This window comes from Perna viridis, chromosome 14 (genome assembly GCF_037379345.1).
Source record: "Perna viridis isolate PV_CMFRI_1.1 ecotype Kerala chromosome 14, ASM3737934v1, whole genome shotgun sequence".
Classification (NCBI taxonomy): domain Eukaryota; kingdom Metazoa; phylum Mollusca; class Bivalvia; order Mytilida; family Mytilidae; genus Perna; species Perna viridis.
The window spans coordinates 16,013,592-16,030,937 of NC_142458.1; the positions used below are offsets into that span (position 1 = coordinate 16,013,592).

The window sequence follows — 17,346 nt, forward strand, 5'->3', positions numbered from 1 at the left end:
TAACATAATAAATCATCATAGCGAGAACTATAGTTTCTTAGAGTACTTTATTTCCATACATATAGTTACTTTTAAAATTATCTGCTGAAATTTTATCTTCTGTTTGTTTGTTTGTTTTTTTCTTTTTGTTTTGTTTCTACATGTCTTTAAGATTCATATTGGTTCACAATGATTATGATATTAAATGTGTATGTGTGAATACTGACAACCTATAGATGTGTTGAATACACTTAATTACTCATATAAAGATCTGCATACAATTTCACCAGTCTGGGACACTTAAACTCAATTAGATGAAAACCAAATTCATGTTACTAAAAATAGCTGCAGATAATACAGGCTGTTTTATCATTTCAGAGCCATGTATTTGATTGTTTACATATGTCAGGCAGACAGATATCACCATAGCAACCAGTGATAAGTGTGAACAATTGAGTCATTAATCTTGACGGGATAAAGCCTCAATATAACATCACTAGATCAGGTAATTGTATATCTGTTAAATGGCTTCAGGGTTAAGAGTGCTTATGATCTTAGGGCAAACTATTTTTTCCATTATTATTGTTTTTAATTGTTTTACAGCTGGTGTGTATATATTTGTTTTATATCTGTGTGTAGTGTGCAGTGTCGTTTTGTTTATTTATAGAAACAATGATTTACATTGTAAATGAAAAATAATTAGTATATTGCATTTAGCTGTTATGTATTTGTAACCATGATACATATTGTAAACTGCACATTATGATTAATTTTCTATGAAAAATCTTGCTTTTATTTAAATTCCCAGAAAACTTTGACATGGTAACTTTGGATATAGAGGTAATCTCTGTAGTTTCTTTATTTTTTTTATACTCTAAATAATGCTCTACAGAGTGTGAGTTTCTCCATAGCACCTATGTTAAGTCAGGATTTTACAGAGCATTTTCATAAAATATGGTAAAAAATGGGGATTGTCATATTTAAAAAGCATGAACAGGTCTATAAATGACACATATGTTGGTTTGTATTGCAGGTGTTATAGAAAATTCATGAATGAGAGGATATTTGAAGTTACTGCTACTGAAATCAAAACTTCACAGGTTGACAAGTAAGTATTGGTAATGTATTTAAAAGAACAAAGCAATATTGGTAAAAGGTTAAAAAATCATTTGAATATGGCATGATATTATATTGAGTGGCATAAAACCCTACTATAAGTTTGGTATTCAGACATTTGTTACAGAAGGAAATACCCTTTAACGGGTAATTTTTGCCGGGTACTAATTTAAACTATTTTAGCAGTCTGTCCAAAAAACGCAAAATGAATTCTGCAAAATATTTATTCTGCACTTAAGTACAAAGTACATCATTTAGAATTCCCTTAAATTAGACATGGCAAAATTTTTCGCATTCCTTTTTGCCTCAAAATCACCAAATTTTACATCCTCCCTGTGGTAACTGACACACTAGAGAAAGTGGTTGACTGCTTCATGTTTTACTAAAAAGAATAATAAGTATTAAAACTACCAAAATCTTGGGTAAAAACCTGACTGAATTGTAGTGATTGAAATTCAGTAAGTAATTACCAAAGTTTAACCTGTTTAAGTTTTCAAGAAACAAAAACGTTTACTGCTCTGTCTCTTCCTATAATTAAGACACTGAACCAGTTGTTTTCCTTTGCATGAAATGTCCAAAATCCAGTAATGGTGACTATGAAAATTAAGCTATGGTAGTAATGGTGCTACTGTAGATCTGTAGGAGTTATTCTGTTAACTATAAATAAAATGTACATGAAGAGTGTATCTCATAAGGTTGTTTGAAGTGGTCGCCAAGGTTACTAGGTACTGGTACATGGTAAAACAATAAATTTAAAAAGAAAAGAAAATTGATGACACTCAAGAGGTATTGTGGATACATTGAAAACTTACACTTGCTTGGCTCAAACCATGACTAGTCTCAAGAGATTACAATATCAGGTTCAGTTTGGACTGCCATTTAAATGGTTGGGTGAGGAGAACCTCCATGTCATGGTTACCAAAAACACATCAAACCTATATCTATGGATTGTCAGTGCATAATCTATGTGTATGTTGATAAAAAGTATTAAAAATAAAGCTGAAAATATGAACTTTAAATTATATTTTTAATTTACTAAAAAGTGTATGAATATTTTTTACATGTATGAGTAATTCGCCTCCTTGATGTCGGTAAGCAGAAAAGGTAAATGTGGATTTTCAGTTATTTTTTCAAATAAATTTCGTGAAAAATTTTATTGCAAAGGTATGCGACTTTAAGACACCATTTGTCCTGGGAATTCAGAGAAACTTTGAAAAGTACTTTTTTTTAAAAGGTAAAATAATGGAAATGTGGTTAGTGAGACCTGAAACAGTAAGACAACATTAAATTTTATGTATTACAGCATTACAGCAGTTTTGATGTCAAGGCAGATAGTATCAAGCATTTTCCTGATGACCATACAATAACTTGACTATAAGTGTATGAATCTCTTAACTTGTACGTACAACATGCTGCCATACCACAAAAGAAAATGTGGAATGGGTATTTTAGATAACTGTGACATGAACCATTTTGGAATTGGGGTCAAAAACAAACATTTCCTGGTTTTTGAGTAAAAGTATATGAATCTCTATGGAATCATAAAATAGTTTCAATAATGATTACCACAAAAAGAAGGTTTTGATGGATTGAAGCCTTGATTTAATGTGAATTTAGGCTATGCCTATGATGGACAGAGATTCTTCGTTTACAGTGCACTGCCATGTTGCTCTTGGCGAAGTCTCGTTCAGTGAGAAGACTGTGTGAGACTTTATTCTGGGAAAGCATAATTCATTTCTACACAACCAGCAATTTTCAAACTATTATCAAATAAATAGATCAATGAATATAAAATTATATCAATCAACATATTAGAAGAGAAAACCAAACCTCCACACTTGTACAATCGTCTACTTCTGTGTTGACAAATTTCTTCACTTTCGTCAGAATATTTTTTATCTATTCATACTTCTAGTATTACAATCTACATATTTAGGGTGTCACTGATCCTCCATCCATATCAAGAGTGAAGGGTGAAAAAGGGTTCAGAAATTAATATTTTCTTTTACTTTGTATTTTCTTGATTCTTTTTTCTAAATGCATATTCAAATTTCTTTCACATTTTCAATGTGATCAGAATCGTATACTTTGTCAAACATATTCTTAATCAGAGTTGTCTTAATTTTGAATGTAATTGTGTCCATACTTGTGTATACACATCATTGGGAAGCAAATTTCATGGTTTGGTATGTCCATGAAAACCATGAAAATTGGTACTCAACAAGCAATAATACTTATAGAGTATCCTGGGTTATATTGATCTCTACAGTTGTATCAAGCTCTAACAAGCGAAGCATTTTATCAAGTTATAGTTAAATATACTCATTGCACACCAAGTTATCATTTTTCTGACATTACTGTCAATTATAATACATGAAGAAGTAGAGGCAATACACTGCTGAAATGTATACATGCATCAATTATAGCTTATGAATATTTTTGTTTTACATGGGGGAATAATTCAGGAATCAAACTGAATAGGCCTACATCAACCCATGTCTGCTGACAAAGTGGTTCATACTGTATGTTTCAAGGTGAAACCTATTGAAACCTAAACCTGAATAGTACAAACACCTGCCTAAACCAGACACTTTTTAAGTCCCTTTATATCAGTTCAGAGGAGTATGTTCAGAAAATATCAAAATCAGCCACAGAATCTAAAGTGTTTCAAATAAATTTTAAAATTGTATAATTCACTAGTTATATATTTGCCCTCTATAAAAACAAAGTTTTCATTGCTGTTAATGAATGTGTTGCACTAAAATTTCATATTAAAATAAAGCAAAGTTAGAAATTTAGCCAAATTTTGTTAAGAGGTTTATTTCAAGAGACATTTTTGTATAGAAAATATAGAGCACATTTGTTCAACTCTTTGACATTTATACAAAAACAGCCTTCTGTACCATTACAACTCCTGACAAAAAGATTTTGTTGTTCATACTTGTGCTCTATATTTTTGGATTAAAAAACTACCCTTAACCCCCTCATTTTTATGAAATTTCTTTGAAAACTGTGTAGAAGTGGAGTTTTGTACCCTTCTTGTGACTAAATTATGACACAACAGCTAGTATTTTCTGTATATTAGTATTCAGATAGTATTTTAGCTTTAAAATAGCCAAATAGAAAATTTCAAAAAGTAAGTTGAAATTTCTGAGAAATAGTAGGCCTAAAACTAGTATTAACAACTTTATCCTTTTATGTAGAACCATGGCAAACTGGACACCTATCTAAACTAAACTGAAGTGGTTCTCTTTAGACAGGTTTTACTTTAATGTAGTCATTTAAACAGGGTCTGACACTGAGGATTACATCTGAGGAAAGTCATGTATTGTAATCAATTCAATCCCTCTCTCACACTAAAGGTTGGAGACAGCTCTTTCAGAAATCTTGCAATGTTAGGGGGAAGTGAATCATATACATATGTCCACCTTAGTATTACAATTATCGTGCTCCAAACAGGGTCTAGCATTAATATAGAGGCTTGTGTAGTTTTTTTCAGAAATCTTGCCTTGTCAGCTGTAGGAAAAGTGATGATATATATTTACCTCATATATGATTTTTTTTATTGAAATAACTACCCAAGAAATTTAAAGACCTGTGTAACGATACAGTAGAATGTCAATGGTAGTGTGGATGGAGCATAAAAGTATAATTGTATATAAAGGTACTGTGAAAGTACTTTTATTTGTGGATATCAATTTTAGTGATAAAGGAAAAAATGCGTCAGTTTGTAGATTCTTGAATTTGTGGTTTGACAACTCCATAATATGAATGAATGGGAGATTTCCTAGTTGTTAGAACTAAAAAAATACACACAAAAAACATAAAAATTGGTCTCCCATGAACAAAAATACTTTCTCTGTAATTCATTGAACAAAATTTTCACATTTTATAGGCTATCTTGATTGATCACTTTCCATTTTGATAGAGTATTTGACACCTGCCTCAGCCCCCACCCCCCCCCAAAAAAAAAACAACAAACAAACAAACAAACAAACAAACAACCTATTATTTGCCTTCGAAAGAAGAAGGATTCATTGAGGGTCAGCTTAAGATGAAAAAAAAGCTGTCTGAGTTAGATATTGTGGGAACAGTCAGTCAGTATGTACATCATACAAATATTGAATAATCAATGTATTGGTAATCTTCAATATATATATATAGTTGTGAAGAAGGTGTTTTAATTGTATGTAACTCCATTTTAACACAAAAAATACTTCAATTACATTATTTAATTATAAGTTCATTTTCATGCACTGTTGAAATAATTGTTTCTGACCTAGCTTTGTTAATTGTTAATATGAAAAATTGTCTTTTTATGCCAACTGTATACTGGTCTCTCTATGTGATTAAAGTAAATATCAGTTGTTTTTTTCCTGCTAAACAGTTGTTTTTTTTCCCTGCTAAACAGTTGTTTTTTTTCCTGCTAAACTGTTTCAAATTTCATTGTATGTTAGAAATCAAGGGTTTGTTAGTCAGTGTTAAGTTTACATCAATGTCATCTTTGAAGTACTTGTCTTATATTTCATTCCAGGAGTGAGGTTATTAAGTGTAAAAACAAATTACAGGACACTTTCATTAAGATATTCAACATTATATGGTGATAGGTAATATCCTTAAAAGTTGGTTTCCAAACTAAGAAAGAATTTTGCATGGTTGAGCTATTGAAGTAACAAAATAAGAACTGTTATGGCAGCGGTCGTGGCTTGTTATAATAGAAGAAAATAAAAGTTGTACAATAACAATCCTTAACATAATTCTCTATTACAATTGCTCTTCTCTGTGTTCTAGGATTCCCTTCCCCTTTCCCAAACTCCGAGGCAAGTAAAATTGGGTCGGGGAAAGTTAATTAACATTTTTTACTTTCCCTTAGAAATAGTAGAACTTAAAGATTTTTTTAATATGATATTTTAAGCTTTGAAAGCTGATTTTTATGTGAAACTTTCCAATGGAAAGTTAGAACTTTCAAAATTCCTAGAACACTGGTTCTTAAAATTACACGTTCTCAGCTTTCGATGTCAATGAATACTTGACTTTTACAATTATTTTGAAGTTTAGAGCCATTGCTATTTTAAGATATACATGCTTGTATCCATTATTCCAGTCCCTACAGATGAAAATATATAGCTAGAGTAAGATGGGTCTTAAATATTTTAAATCGTTATGAGAATTTGGTGAATTTACCTTATTTTGTTGGAAATTTTAGGAGTCCAAATAATGTCAATATCTAGCTCATAAGGCTAAAAATGCATTGTGTATAATCAGTTAATTCAGTTCCTACAAATGATTCTCAAGTGTTTTTGACACTTGTAATTTTGTTTACTGAAAATGTTAAAAAAATACATGTATAAATAATTATTTCTAGTAATATATATAATCAGTGTCAAATAACTAACTTAGAATCCATATGTGTTCAAGAGCTTTAATCAACTGTTATTTAAATACACTGGCCATAAAAAAATCAATAATATAATATGGTCTCCTTAAGAGCCTCACAGCTTTGTTGTATGTAGTTGAAATGTGTATCATAAAAACAACCAATAAAACTTCAGTAACTATGGCATCCTGTAGACTTAGCTCCGCCTACTAATCATAGCTGTTCAGCTCATAAATAATACACTCATAAGGTGAAGGTCATTTGATATCAATGGCTGACTGACTGTAGCATGCTGCACAGAATCAAGATCCCAGGCTGAAGTCTAAACTACAATGGTAAGATCAAAGACATTGTGTATTGTCCTCAGTTGTGTATTGCCAATGTTTACCTATGTCTATTTCACCAGGTGAAATTGATCACCTGTGTTAATTTCTGTCAATAACCTCAGACTATGATTAAATCAGCTGGGTTAAAAATAGAACTGGCATGTTATGTTGAGAGAAGGGGTTATTTACTTGTGTTTTGTGTGGGACATTTACTGAATAAGAATAAATATTGTTACCTTATTTTATATGCAATAATTATTCGATGGTAGGTTAAATAGCGCAGTGTATAATTTTTATAATTATAAGATGCAATGCCATGCATATGAGAAGAAATATGAAAGTAGAACTATATGATATTTAATCCTCATTCTTAGTTGTACAATTAACTTAATTAGTATTTTATAAAATCATAAATTTTAGAGTGATTCAATGTACAGTTAGACAGAGATATGTCACATTGAAATAACTTTTTCTGAAGAAGTGCTGGTAGAAATACTTGTTTTAATGTTATATAGACATGGATACAGAATGATGTGAATTGGTAAAGACCTATCATAGAGTTTATACCTAGAGTTACTCAGTGTAAACTTTTTTTGGTAATATTTTTCATGAATATTGAATAATTATAAAGTGTTCAATTTCTGTTCATAAATGTTTTAAACCAATTGCCTATTAAAACCTCCAATTATTCAAGCTATCACAGAAGTTTTGAGGATTATTATTTATGAAAAATTATTTAGAGTACATTACAAGGCAAGAGAATTATTTAATTGTAGGAAGATTTTTTGAGTATTAATTGTGATTCGATGTTGCTGTATAGGTAAAAAATTGTGTGTTACAGTCCCTTAACAGATTTGTGCATTTATTTGGTTGATCAATAACCAATTGTTGACTGATCTCTGGTGGATTGATATCTGATAACAGTTGACTGATCTGATAGTAGTTTTGCTATGTAAAATAACGAATGATTGGTTCATGTAAATTTGAGAATTTTCATTGAAACAAATCTAATACAGAAAAACATGTTTAATCTGAACCCCTTTTGGTGAAGACAGGTGTTCGATTTACAAAAATTCTAACTATACTGAATTTGAAAAACATATGGTTTGGAATTGTTAAGGGTTTGGTTTAGACATGCTTCAATGTATAATGCTATCGTAAATAAACTTTGAATTTATAAGCTCTTAAATGTATAATTTGTTTGTTTGTTTGTTTGGGGTTTAACGTCCGAGCAGCAATATTTCAGCCATATTCAGACGGTGAACATGAAATTGATGATAAAATGAACATGAAAGGATGATGAAAAGAAAAAGGGATGGGACACAAGGACAATGGGGTCGACAAATTTTAATTGCCACTGGAAATAGGGAGAGGTGGGTAGGGTAGGGCAATTTAGCCTCCTGTGGCGGAGCCTATGGTTCCTACTCCAGGAGAATACCACAGTAGGGTTCTTTAACGTGCGAGGAACGTAGCATCTTTCCCAACACGGTGCACCACTCTGGTTTGCGGTCAGGTTTTCCGTATTATAGCCTGACAACCCCAGCATGTAACACGCCAGGGGTATGCCATTCAACCACCTAGGGCACACATCCCAGTTGCTCTGTGGGCAAAGCACCCTAGCCCCTGGCTAGGGTTCTGAGCACTATTTAGTCGCCTTTTATGACAAGCTTAGCGCTGCTGAAGGCCTATTCTTTTAACACCTGGACCTGCACGGGGTCTTAAATGTATAGAAATTCATCAAAAATGCATCATACTGACACTTAAGTGAGAAACTTTTGTCTGGGCAAAATACTACATCACAGTCTATTGAAGCTTTAGAAATTGTGAACATTGCTGCCTATGAAAAAACGTCTTAAAGACGTCAATGTTATTTGATTAGAACTACTAGTGTATTTTAAAAAAAATTACTTCCAGTTGAAGAAATTTTGATAAAACATGCTTTCCTTTTCGGACCCTGAACTGTTTAACAGATAATTTTACAAGTTTCAGGAATGTCCATGACTGGCTCAGACTGATGAACATATCCTAATCAACCTTTTGCAAAAATGAACTCCGTGACGTCCATTTCTTGAACAAGGAAATTGACCCTTCATGATATGCTCACACTGAAGACCAACACTTTCCTCACATTAGTATTAAATTCACACTTTGAATCAAAAACAGCAGATGTAAAGATATGTAATTAAATTCATGTCTAAATTTATATTATTAATAAAATTTGTGAAAAAAAAAAGGAACCAAACCATTCCATAAAATATATAACCTAATCAGAAGTCACATAATAAAGATATATTTGTGATTTTGAGCAATCAAAAGTACCTTTTCTCAATGTTTTCTAAGTAAATACTGTCTAAGGTCAGATATTGTGATGCATCATTTTTACAGTCTTATTATGGTTTGGAGCTGCCTTTGCCCTGTTGTCATCAACATATGCGAAAATTTATATTTTTAAAAAAGCAGTCAGTTTATGGATCTTTTTTACCCTAGAAGGGCTCATTTTTTAAATTCTTTACTCATACTTGACTTAGCTCTTATGAGGAGATGAATAATTTTAAAACTTACAAAGCTATAATTGGAGATCGCAATGAAAATTTGTAGTTTTAGTTGAGCCAAACCATGACATTACATGTGTATGCCATCAGATAATAAAGATGATAATCCCCAATTCCTGGACTTTTAAGGCTTATGACCTTTCTCATACACATTTCCAGTATGGATGTTGTACTGTAAACATATTAATTTTCCTGGTTACTAATTTTCACAGATTCTGTCAAGTGAACATATTTGTAGATTTCAATTTTCATAGTTTAAAAAAAAAATTATTAGTATTATATAACCGTGAAAATAACGAAAGTTAGTACATTAACAGTAAATATAGTACTGAAGATTTCTCTGTTTATATGTTAATGAATCATTGAGCTGTTTTGTTTAATTGCAGTCTAACAGAAGATCAAGTATGAGTAGTTCCAGGGATTCTTCTTCAAGCAGAGGTAATATGATATGCTTGTAAGATGAAAAAAGGGGGAGGGTGCTTAGTTCCAGGGATTCTTCTTCAAGCAGAGGTAAAATGATACTCTCATAAGGAGAAGAAAGGGGAAGGATACTTTACTGCATTACTGCAAAGATATGAGAGTGAATTGTTAGATCTATATAACATTGATGGCAACAAGACAACGATTAGCAGAATCTCTGTAAGACTTCAATTACAGATGATAAGATTTACTGTATAGGACTTGCTTGTATAAATGAGCTATCCACATTTGAGACAAGGTATATTGGAGTAGATAGCCTGGTAAACCTGTGTAAATTTGATCAGTACCTGATTTACTGGTATACCAGGAAGCCTGGAAATATATGTAGATATTTGAATCAATTTCCATCATAGCTGACCTCACATTTTACCCTGCTACTCTATTTTCTGTCTAATCATTCAGTTTGTAATTACATAAGATTATTAAGAGTTGAAGTTTTATTATTGCATTCCCTTGATCTGTCAGAGAGGCAATTTTCATTGAAATTAATTTGTCCCCTACAGGATAGCATGATCTGAAAATTGGTATAAATAGATTGGTTCATTATGCACCCTCTGTGTCTGTTAATTATTTAAAGACTTGCTTGACCCAGATTATTGGCTGCACCTTTAAAGCTTTGAAGAAGATGAGGAGTGTGAAAAACTTAAATATATATGCAATTTATATAAAAAAAAATATTAATTCATACTTGATAATGATAATTGGCATGGAGTTTTATAATCACCTGTTGGCAAAAAGGTGATTTCCATTGTACTTCCCAATTTTTCTGTCCTCATCAAAGACATGGAAAATAATAGTCTAGTTTCCTGCTACCATCAAGAAAAATTGGGTAGGTAGGTAAGGAAGTAGTTTTACTTTTCCAAAACATTTTACATTGAGTTAATGCGAAAATGATTACAATCTAGACTTTAACACTGCTTGAGCCAAAAGTGTCATAACATATTTAGGATAGGTGCAAAAAACTAGGGTAGGTAGGGTAGCCGGGAACAGACATATTGCTTTTTTTTGCTTAAGTACCGTACATTTATATTTGTTTTTTATTCTATCAATTACAGCATATAATTTTTTTTAAATTACTTTTTCACCAGATGTATTCTTCACATTTCTTTTCCCATCTGGTTTTGTCTGGAAATATATTGACCTCTCAAAGGGCAAGAAATAGACATATATAAATTACCCAAGCTTTATTTGCAAGCTCTGTTTATATTTACACATTTTAAAAGTGTTTTATTCAAAATTATGTTTTATAGAGCAGTGTTGCAGACAGGGACTCAAGAGTGTCTGGTCTCCACTAGCTAGGGCAAAAAATGTCAGTGATATTAAATTTTATTTAGGAAGTAACTATTTTATTTTTAGGAAAGCATGAATCAATTATTTGTAAGAAAGTATGATGTTCATGAATCCCTGTAAACAAAAATTAAGGAAGAGCTGAGAGTCCTTTCTCAAGAAAATTTAATTAACACCCCTAAAAATAGTTTCACACAGCCTATGAAATTCAAATGATGAACTGACTTGCCCCTTAAACTGTGAAAATTTACAAGATCTTAATTCTGTACCCTAGACAAAAACTAGACAAAAGCATTTGCTTGATGTTGATTTTTAACTAAATTGTCTCGAGTGCTGGTATTATGGCTTCCCCATTTTTAAAAAGGTTCTGTTCAAATGCTTGTAGAAGTAAATGTGATGTATTGTTTTTTGGTTACTTGCATGAATTTAAATAAAACAGTTGTACAGAATGTTAAACGAGCTTTCCCATTTTGTGTGGTTGGGTTGAAATGTAATGTCATATGGGAAACCTGGTCATATTCTGTCTATCATGTGTTTAAAAAGCAGTGATTTTCCACCCCTTATTTTGGGTCAGAATTTCGGTCCTATTCCCTAAAAGAAAAATGCTCCAAATTTCCCAAATTTCAACAGTGAAATTCTTTAATTGCGAAAAATGGAAATTTCTAAGATATATGAAATCCTTTCTCCACTTTATTTATACTCAAAAAGTTTGGTAGATTATATAAAAAAAACAAAAATTACTAGAGTAGACTCCCCTTCTGGGGAGGATCCAGGATTTCAGGTTGGGGATGTTAATAGAATGAAATACTTAGTGAATTGAGGCAAGAACATTTTAGGAGGTAACAATTGTGAAAAATCAAGATTAAATGCTCAAAAATTATATCTTTCCATACTTTTGGTGGTGGGCATGCGAGATGCACCCCCTGCTTGAATCCATACCTGCCCTTATGCCAGTTGATAGCCCACCTTTTTTGGAAATTCTGGATCCACCACTATATTTATCACACATCAACCCACTATGATTTTGCTGAGAACAAAACATATACATGTATATGATACATGTACATGTACATATATTACTTAATTACATATTTGAATTATATCGTCAGCTTTAATGGTGGTAGATATAGTTATCAAAGTTTCAAGAATTTTCTTATTGTATTACATAGTGAAGTATCCCTTGGAATGTTAGACCCTTAGAATAAATTATAAACAACACATTATAACGATTACACAAGAGAAAGCTTTTATCAACAAATATTTGTTACATCTGTATCAGGATTAAGCTAAGATTAAATCTATATTAGTTGGCACTTAAACAATTTTCACATATTTGAGTTTATTGTTTCTTTGCAACATGATATAATGAATTATAAACCACTCAAACATTTTTTTGTTAAAATCATCAAACGTTTTACTGGTGTGCTCCTCTTGAGCCCCATGACAGTAAACACAACTTATAACAAGATGTGTATCTCCAGATAGCAGACTACAATTTGTACAAACAGGTCACATGACCTGCCTGCCACTTGATAACATTTAGCAGATTTTCTGCCTACAGCTAATAACCAGTGAGCCATATCAAAACAGAAGAGTTCACCATTGACTTATTGTTAGATTGTGACAAATCTTTTAATCAAAAGGTGTATTGTTACTTTGATAAAAGATTCTTTTTACAGGTGTATATGAGGTCTCATGGAATTTGAAAGCAGATCATGAGAGATAATGTGAAAGGTTTATTCAGTGTGCAGGAATTGGACTGAAATAAAAGGGGGAGGAGGATGATGGATCAATTGTAAACCTCAGAGGGATTAACTTTTTTTTACAAATTGAAGGGGTTGGCTTACAAAAAAAAACAACAAGTTTGATCATTTATTCACAAAGCAATTGGAAAATATTCTGACTGATATAGAAAATGTTTTTGATAACTAAACTTCGAGGTACAGAACCAATTATATCTTCTCGAAATGAGTTGTCAATATTTAAAATTATACAGTAGGATAAGATGTTGTAAGAAAATTAATACAAGTGTATCTTTAGATTATCATTTTTCATTCTTATACACCATGGATTTTATAACTTTGTTGTCGAGACCTTCCAGAATTTAAAGATGTGTTTACAGTTATTGAAGACCTTTTGGTGATATCTGAAACTATTTACTATTTTGCATTTAAGTTATACGCTAGTGCATTTGTTATGTTTCACCATATCCATACTTTTTCATACTTAAAACAAATGTTGTACTTTTATCAAGGAGAGGGGGTTGGACATTAGTCTTGATAGAAATGCTGCTAAGTGTTTTTGTATAAGTTAGGTGTATGATAGAATTGATATGTGTTATTGATCAAAACAAAATTGACATAATAAGTAAAAACGATCAACTCTCGTGAAATGAATTTGTATCACTTTTTTTGGCGACTTAATTAATAGATATTTTTCTTTCACTTAAAGTGCTGTATAACAGAAGAATGTATCAGAATTCTTTTTTTGATATTTATGTGGGCAAGAGGGTATGAGAGTAGCCAGATTGTCTTAGGCTTGTGAGGAGGGCTAGGACAAGACAGGACAAAACTTCATTCTCTCAGACATCAGACGCATTTATGGTGTAACTGCAAACAGGAGAATGACATATACAAAATGAAAGAACATGTATATCGAGAATGGATATGGTGAATGTGTCGCCTGTTTAAATAGGTTCACTAAGTACTCCAACCTGTGTCCTGTTGCCTCTCTAGGGAAAGAGCATGTTATCTTGACCGTAACCTGAGACTAGAAAAAAATACAAATTTTAATGGTTTTATGATATGACTCTGTGGAGGTGACTATATTGACGGGCAAGTTGACATTCTTTAGAGACCAATGGGCGGCCTAGATTAACATTTCATCTTTGTACAGTTGTTGTCCCTTTGACCTATTCACCATATATCCATTCTAATTATATTTTTTCTCTTCTAGCCCTTTTGATTATTGTTCCTAAGTAGTTAAGTGTCACCCCTTGATGGTTAGAAAAACATAGATTTTTTTTAATTAAAAGTTTACATGGGGCTTTGTTTTAATTTTGCAGAAGATCTTAGTGGATTAAAAAGAAGATCCATGGGAACAAGAGCCCACAGCAAAGGTATAGGTGGTATACACATACAGTGTAGTTCATATGTTTGTTTTTAGATATATGCCTGCATAGCTAGTATGTTAAACTTGGTATTCAATGTACTCTTCAAAATCTTTTTTCTTGTAACATAATTAAGAGTCACTGAAAATCACAGGAATATTTTATTTTTGTCACTTGACCAGAACTGGACATCTCAGCACATTAAAACATGGCAGAGGGTGAGCTCTATAAGGTTGTGAAATAACATTGTATTACATCATGGTAATGGATATACATGTACAAAATGAGTTGGACTTAAGGAGGTAGACTCAGGGTATAGACATAAGTCTTGAAATCCATGGTATGTTTGTATCACATTCAATTTCACCAGAGCTTATCAAGCTTTCATTTGAAATAGAATGAAATCAGTCAAGGTTACTTTGATGCTTACATGAGGTAAAAAGCTGAATACAAACATTCCAGTGATTTGTAAGAGTTATGTCCCTTACCCTAGGTCTACCTCCTTAAAAGATATATACCAACCTTTTGATTTGAAAGTTTAGTGATATGTAGTATTCCATTTCTTGTACTGCAATGGTTCACTTTTCAGAGCCAGAAGATGATGGTTCAAAGAAAGACAGTCGACCTATCAGAACTCGTCTTTCAACAGGAAGTATTCATATGAATGGTACAACCACTGTAGCTGTTGCCAAAGAGATAGAAAACAATACCAGACTGTTGGCCAAAGGTTAGTATGGAATATTTTAAAAAAAAAAGGTGTTATAGCTGTATGATACAGTTTAATTGAAATTTAGAAAATCTTTGACTCAAAGCTGACAGCAGTTCTCCACACAAGACATTTATAAAATGATATTAATTCACAAACATAGAGATCATTAAAAGATAGCAAATAAAACTGATAAAAAGATGCCAAAATGTTACAACTAATATTGTATAACCAACTGGAAGTAGAATTTGATGAAGCATTGAAATCAAATCACTTATTCCACATACATTTACATGTACATCTATTTGGGTCCATGTCATTACTATCTAACTCTTTTGGTAAAAGTGAGATTTTTTGTATTGCAAGGTATGTTTTTTACCATTACAACTGATGACATTTTTCACAATCACATCCTAAATTTCAGTATTCATTCCACAAATATATTTTGATTCTGTTTTTCAATGTAATGATATTTAAGATGTACCAAGTGGTGTGAGGAAGAAGAAGGCTGCAGCCATCTCAGATGGGCCAAGATCAACATCACCCCCTCCTAAGAAACGGAAAATAGGTCGAAATGACGGTACTGGAGAGGTATGATACCAGTTACCTCCTGAGTATGTTTTAAATAGACCATATAACTACACTGACCTGACATGCATATGATATAGAATGAGGCCTAATACATTAGAAAGATGCTAGCCATGCATTTGCATTGGTTTGAGCCTAATTCATGATGGTGGTTTGTTAAGTCAGTATGCTATTTAAACCAAGCTCTAAACATTGTCTGATATTAGAAATTCTGTCCAGTGGTGCAGACAGTCCCTTATATAAAGTCAGACCTGATTTTTGTTTGCTTTTTAATGGGATTCTGCTATTTCAAATCGGGATTTTACCGTTACGATTCTTTTTTTACTGTATATTTACTTCAGATTTTGCCAGTTTCTGTTTTGTTTGTATACCCGTAAAATATTGTCTGATAAATGCAAAACTGCAATGTTGGGAAAAGATTATGTTTTAGTTTTAAGCACTATTATTGAATTGTCAGGCGATATTTTATTTGAATACTGTTCCAGAATTTTAAAAGAGTATACCTGTTCATCCTGCCACATTATGGGGAGACTCCCTCAAAATCAAAAGTTTCCACTTTTTGTAGTCTGGATTTTTACTTACTGTTTATGATTTAGCCACTTTATGCTTACCTGTTCCTTGTAAAATCATCTCTGCCAAACTCATCCTATTATCTCTTTTTACTGTTTTTGAATCCTTTCTTTATATTGATAAAAGTTTGGGGGGGGACTCCAATACTTCTTTGATAAAGGGTGCTGCAGGGACTCAGTAAACCCACCTTATTCATACAGTTTGCTTTTGAAAAAATGAATATCTTTTTAATATATTTTGTCAGAAAAAAGAGACCTAATCCTATTTTATAAGGAGTAGTCCCTTGATTATGATACACTCGGACATGTAATAACAATATTCATCATATCTTTATTCTATAAATACGAAAATAATTACAACAGATGATAGGACAAGGATGTTTTTTGATTAATCATATAATTATGTTTGTTTTTCCCCACCTTTTCTCATATTTGCAAGCTGGAAATGGGTACCTGTTTCAGCAGCACGCCCTTTCACATTATATGTAGGAAGTGCCCCACTCGAAGATAGAAGTAAATCAAATCTTTAATACTTACTTGCTATAGGCATTTCAGGATATATAGTCATTGAATTTATATCCTTTGTCAATGCATTTAGATAATGACTCATGCCTCCTATATAATGGAATTAATGTTTAAATCCATTATATGTTTACCTTAATCCATGTCAAAATAATGATTACATCCTAATACAATGTACCAAAATTATTTGAAGTTAGGTTACTTCCCTTTGCAAAGCATAAGGCAATATACAAAGCAAGTGTCTGTTTGCCCTAACCAACTACTTAGATAACTGGAAAAGCATTAATGTAGGTTTTTTTTATCAGCAGAGTTATATCTCTGCAGAAATGATAGAAATTTTTATTTTCAATGAACAAAATAAGAAGCAAGCGGTATAAAAAATGCCATGGCAGTATGCTAAAAAAAATGTGTTTGAAAAAATCTGTTCTATCCTTGAATGAATCTGATATTTTGTGAAATGAACCAGACAATGACCTTTTGAGTTCAAAACCAATTGAATATTTTAGATATTCACTATCCAGACAGATAAGACTCTTAAAGTACCAAACCATATAAAAGATAGATACTGCCTATGGTAGAGGTGATTCATGGTGTTACTGTGTAGAAAAACCCACAGAACAAATGATGCTTTTTCAGTCTACATACACCGTATTCTTACGTAATGATAGGCCTTTCTCTTTTTAGATCTATATTTTTGAGAGAACCATACATTAAACTGGCACTAAAATCAACCAA

General features: G+C 32.0%; 1 protein-coding gene across 7 annotated transcripts in view; it reads left to right on the forward strand.

Annotated features, from left to right (window-relative positions):
- LOC148598378 (uncharacterized) overlaps positions 1-17,346 on the forward strand; it is a 51,804-nt gene that overhangs the window by 8,652 nt on the left and 25,806 nt on the right. For 4 of the 7 annotated variants that reach the window (XM_088561900.1, XM_088561902.1, XM_088561899.1 and 1 more), the window contains exons 2-7: positions 358-484; positions 1,013-1,087; positions 9,737-9,788; positions 14,182-14,235; positions 14,816-14,953; positions 15,411-15,523. In XM_088561900.1, coding sequence (XP_088418026.1) covers positions 9,755-9,788; positions 14,182-14,235; positions 14,816-14,953; positions 15,411-15,523 — 339 coding nt within the window. In that variant the 5' untranslated portion in view covers positions 358-484; positions 1,013-1,087; positions 9,737-9,754. Of the gene's footprint in view, positions 1-357; positions 485-1,012; positions 1,088-6,705; positions 6,808-7,599; positions 7,619-9,736; positions 9,789-14,181; positions 14,236-14,815; positions 14,954-15,410; positions 15,524-17,346 lie in introns of those variants that run through there. The other 3 variants (XM_088561898.1, XM_088561897.1, XM_088561903.1) reach the window with 3 other exon arrangements.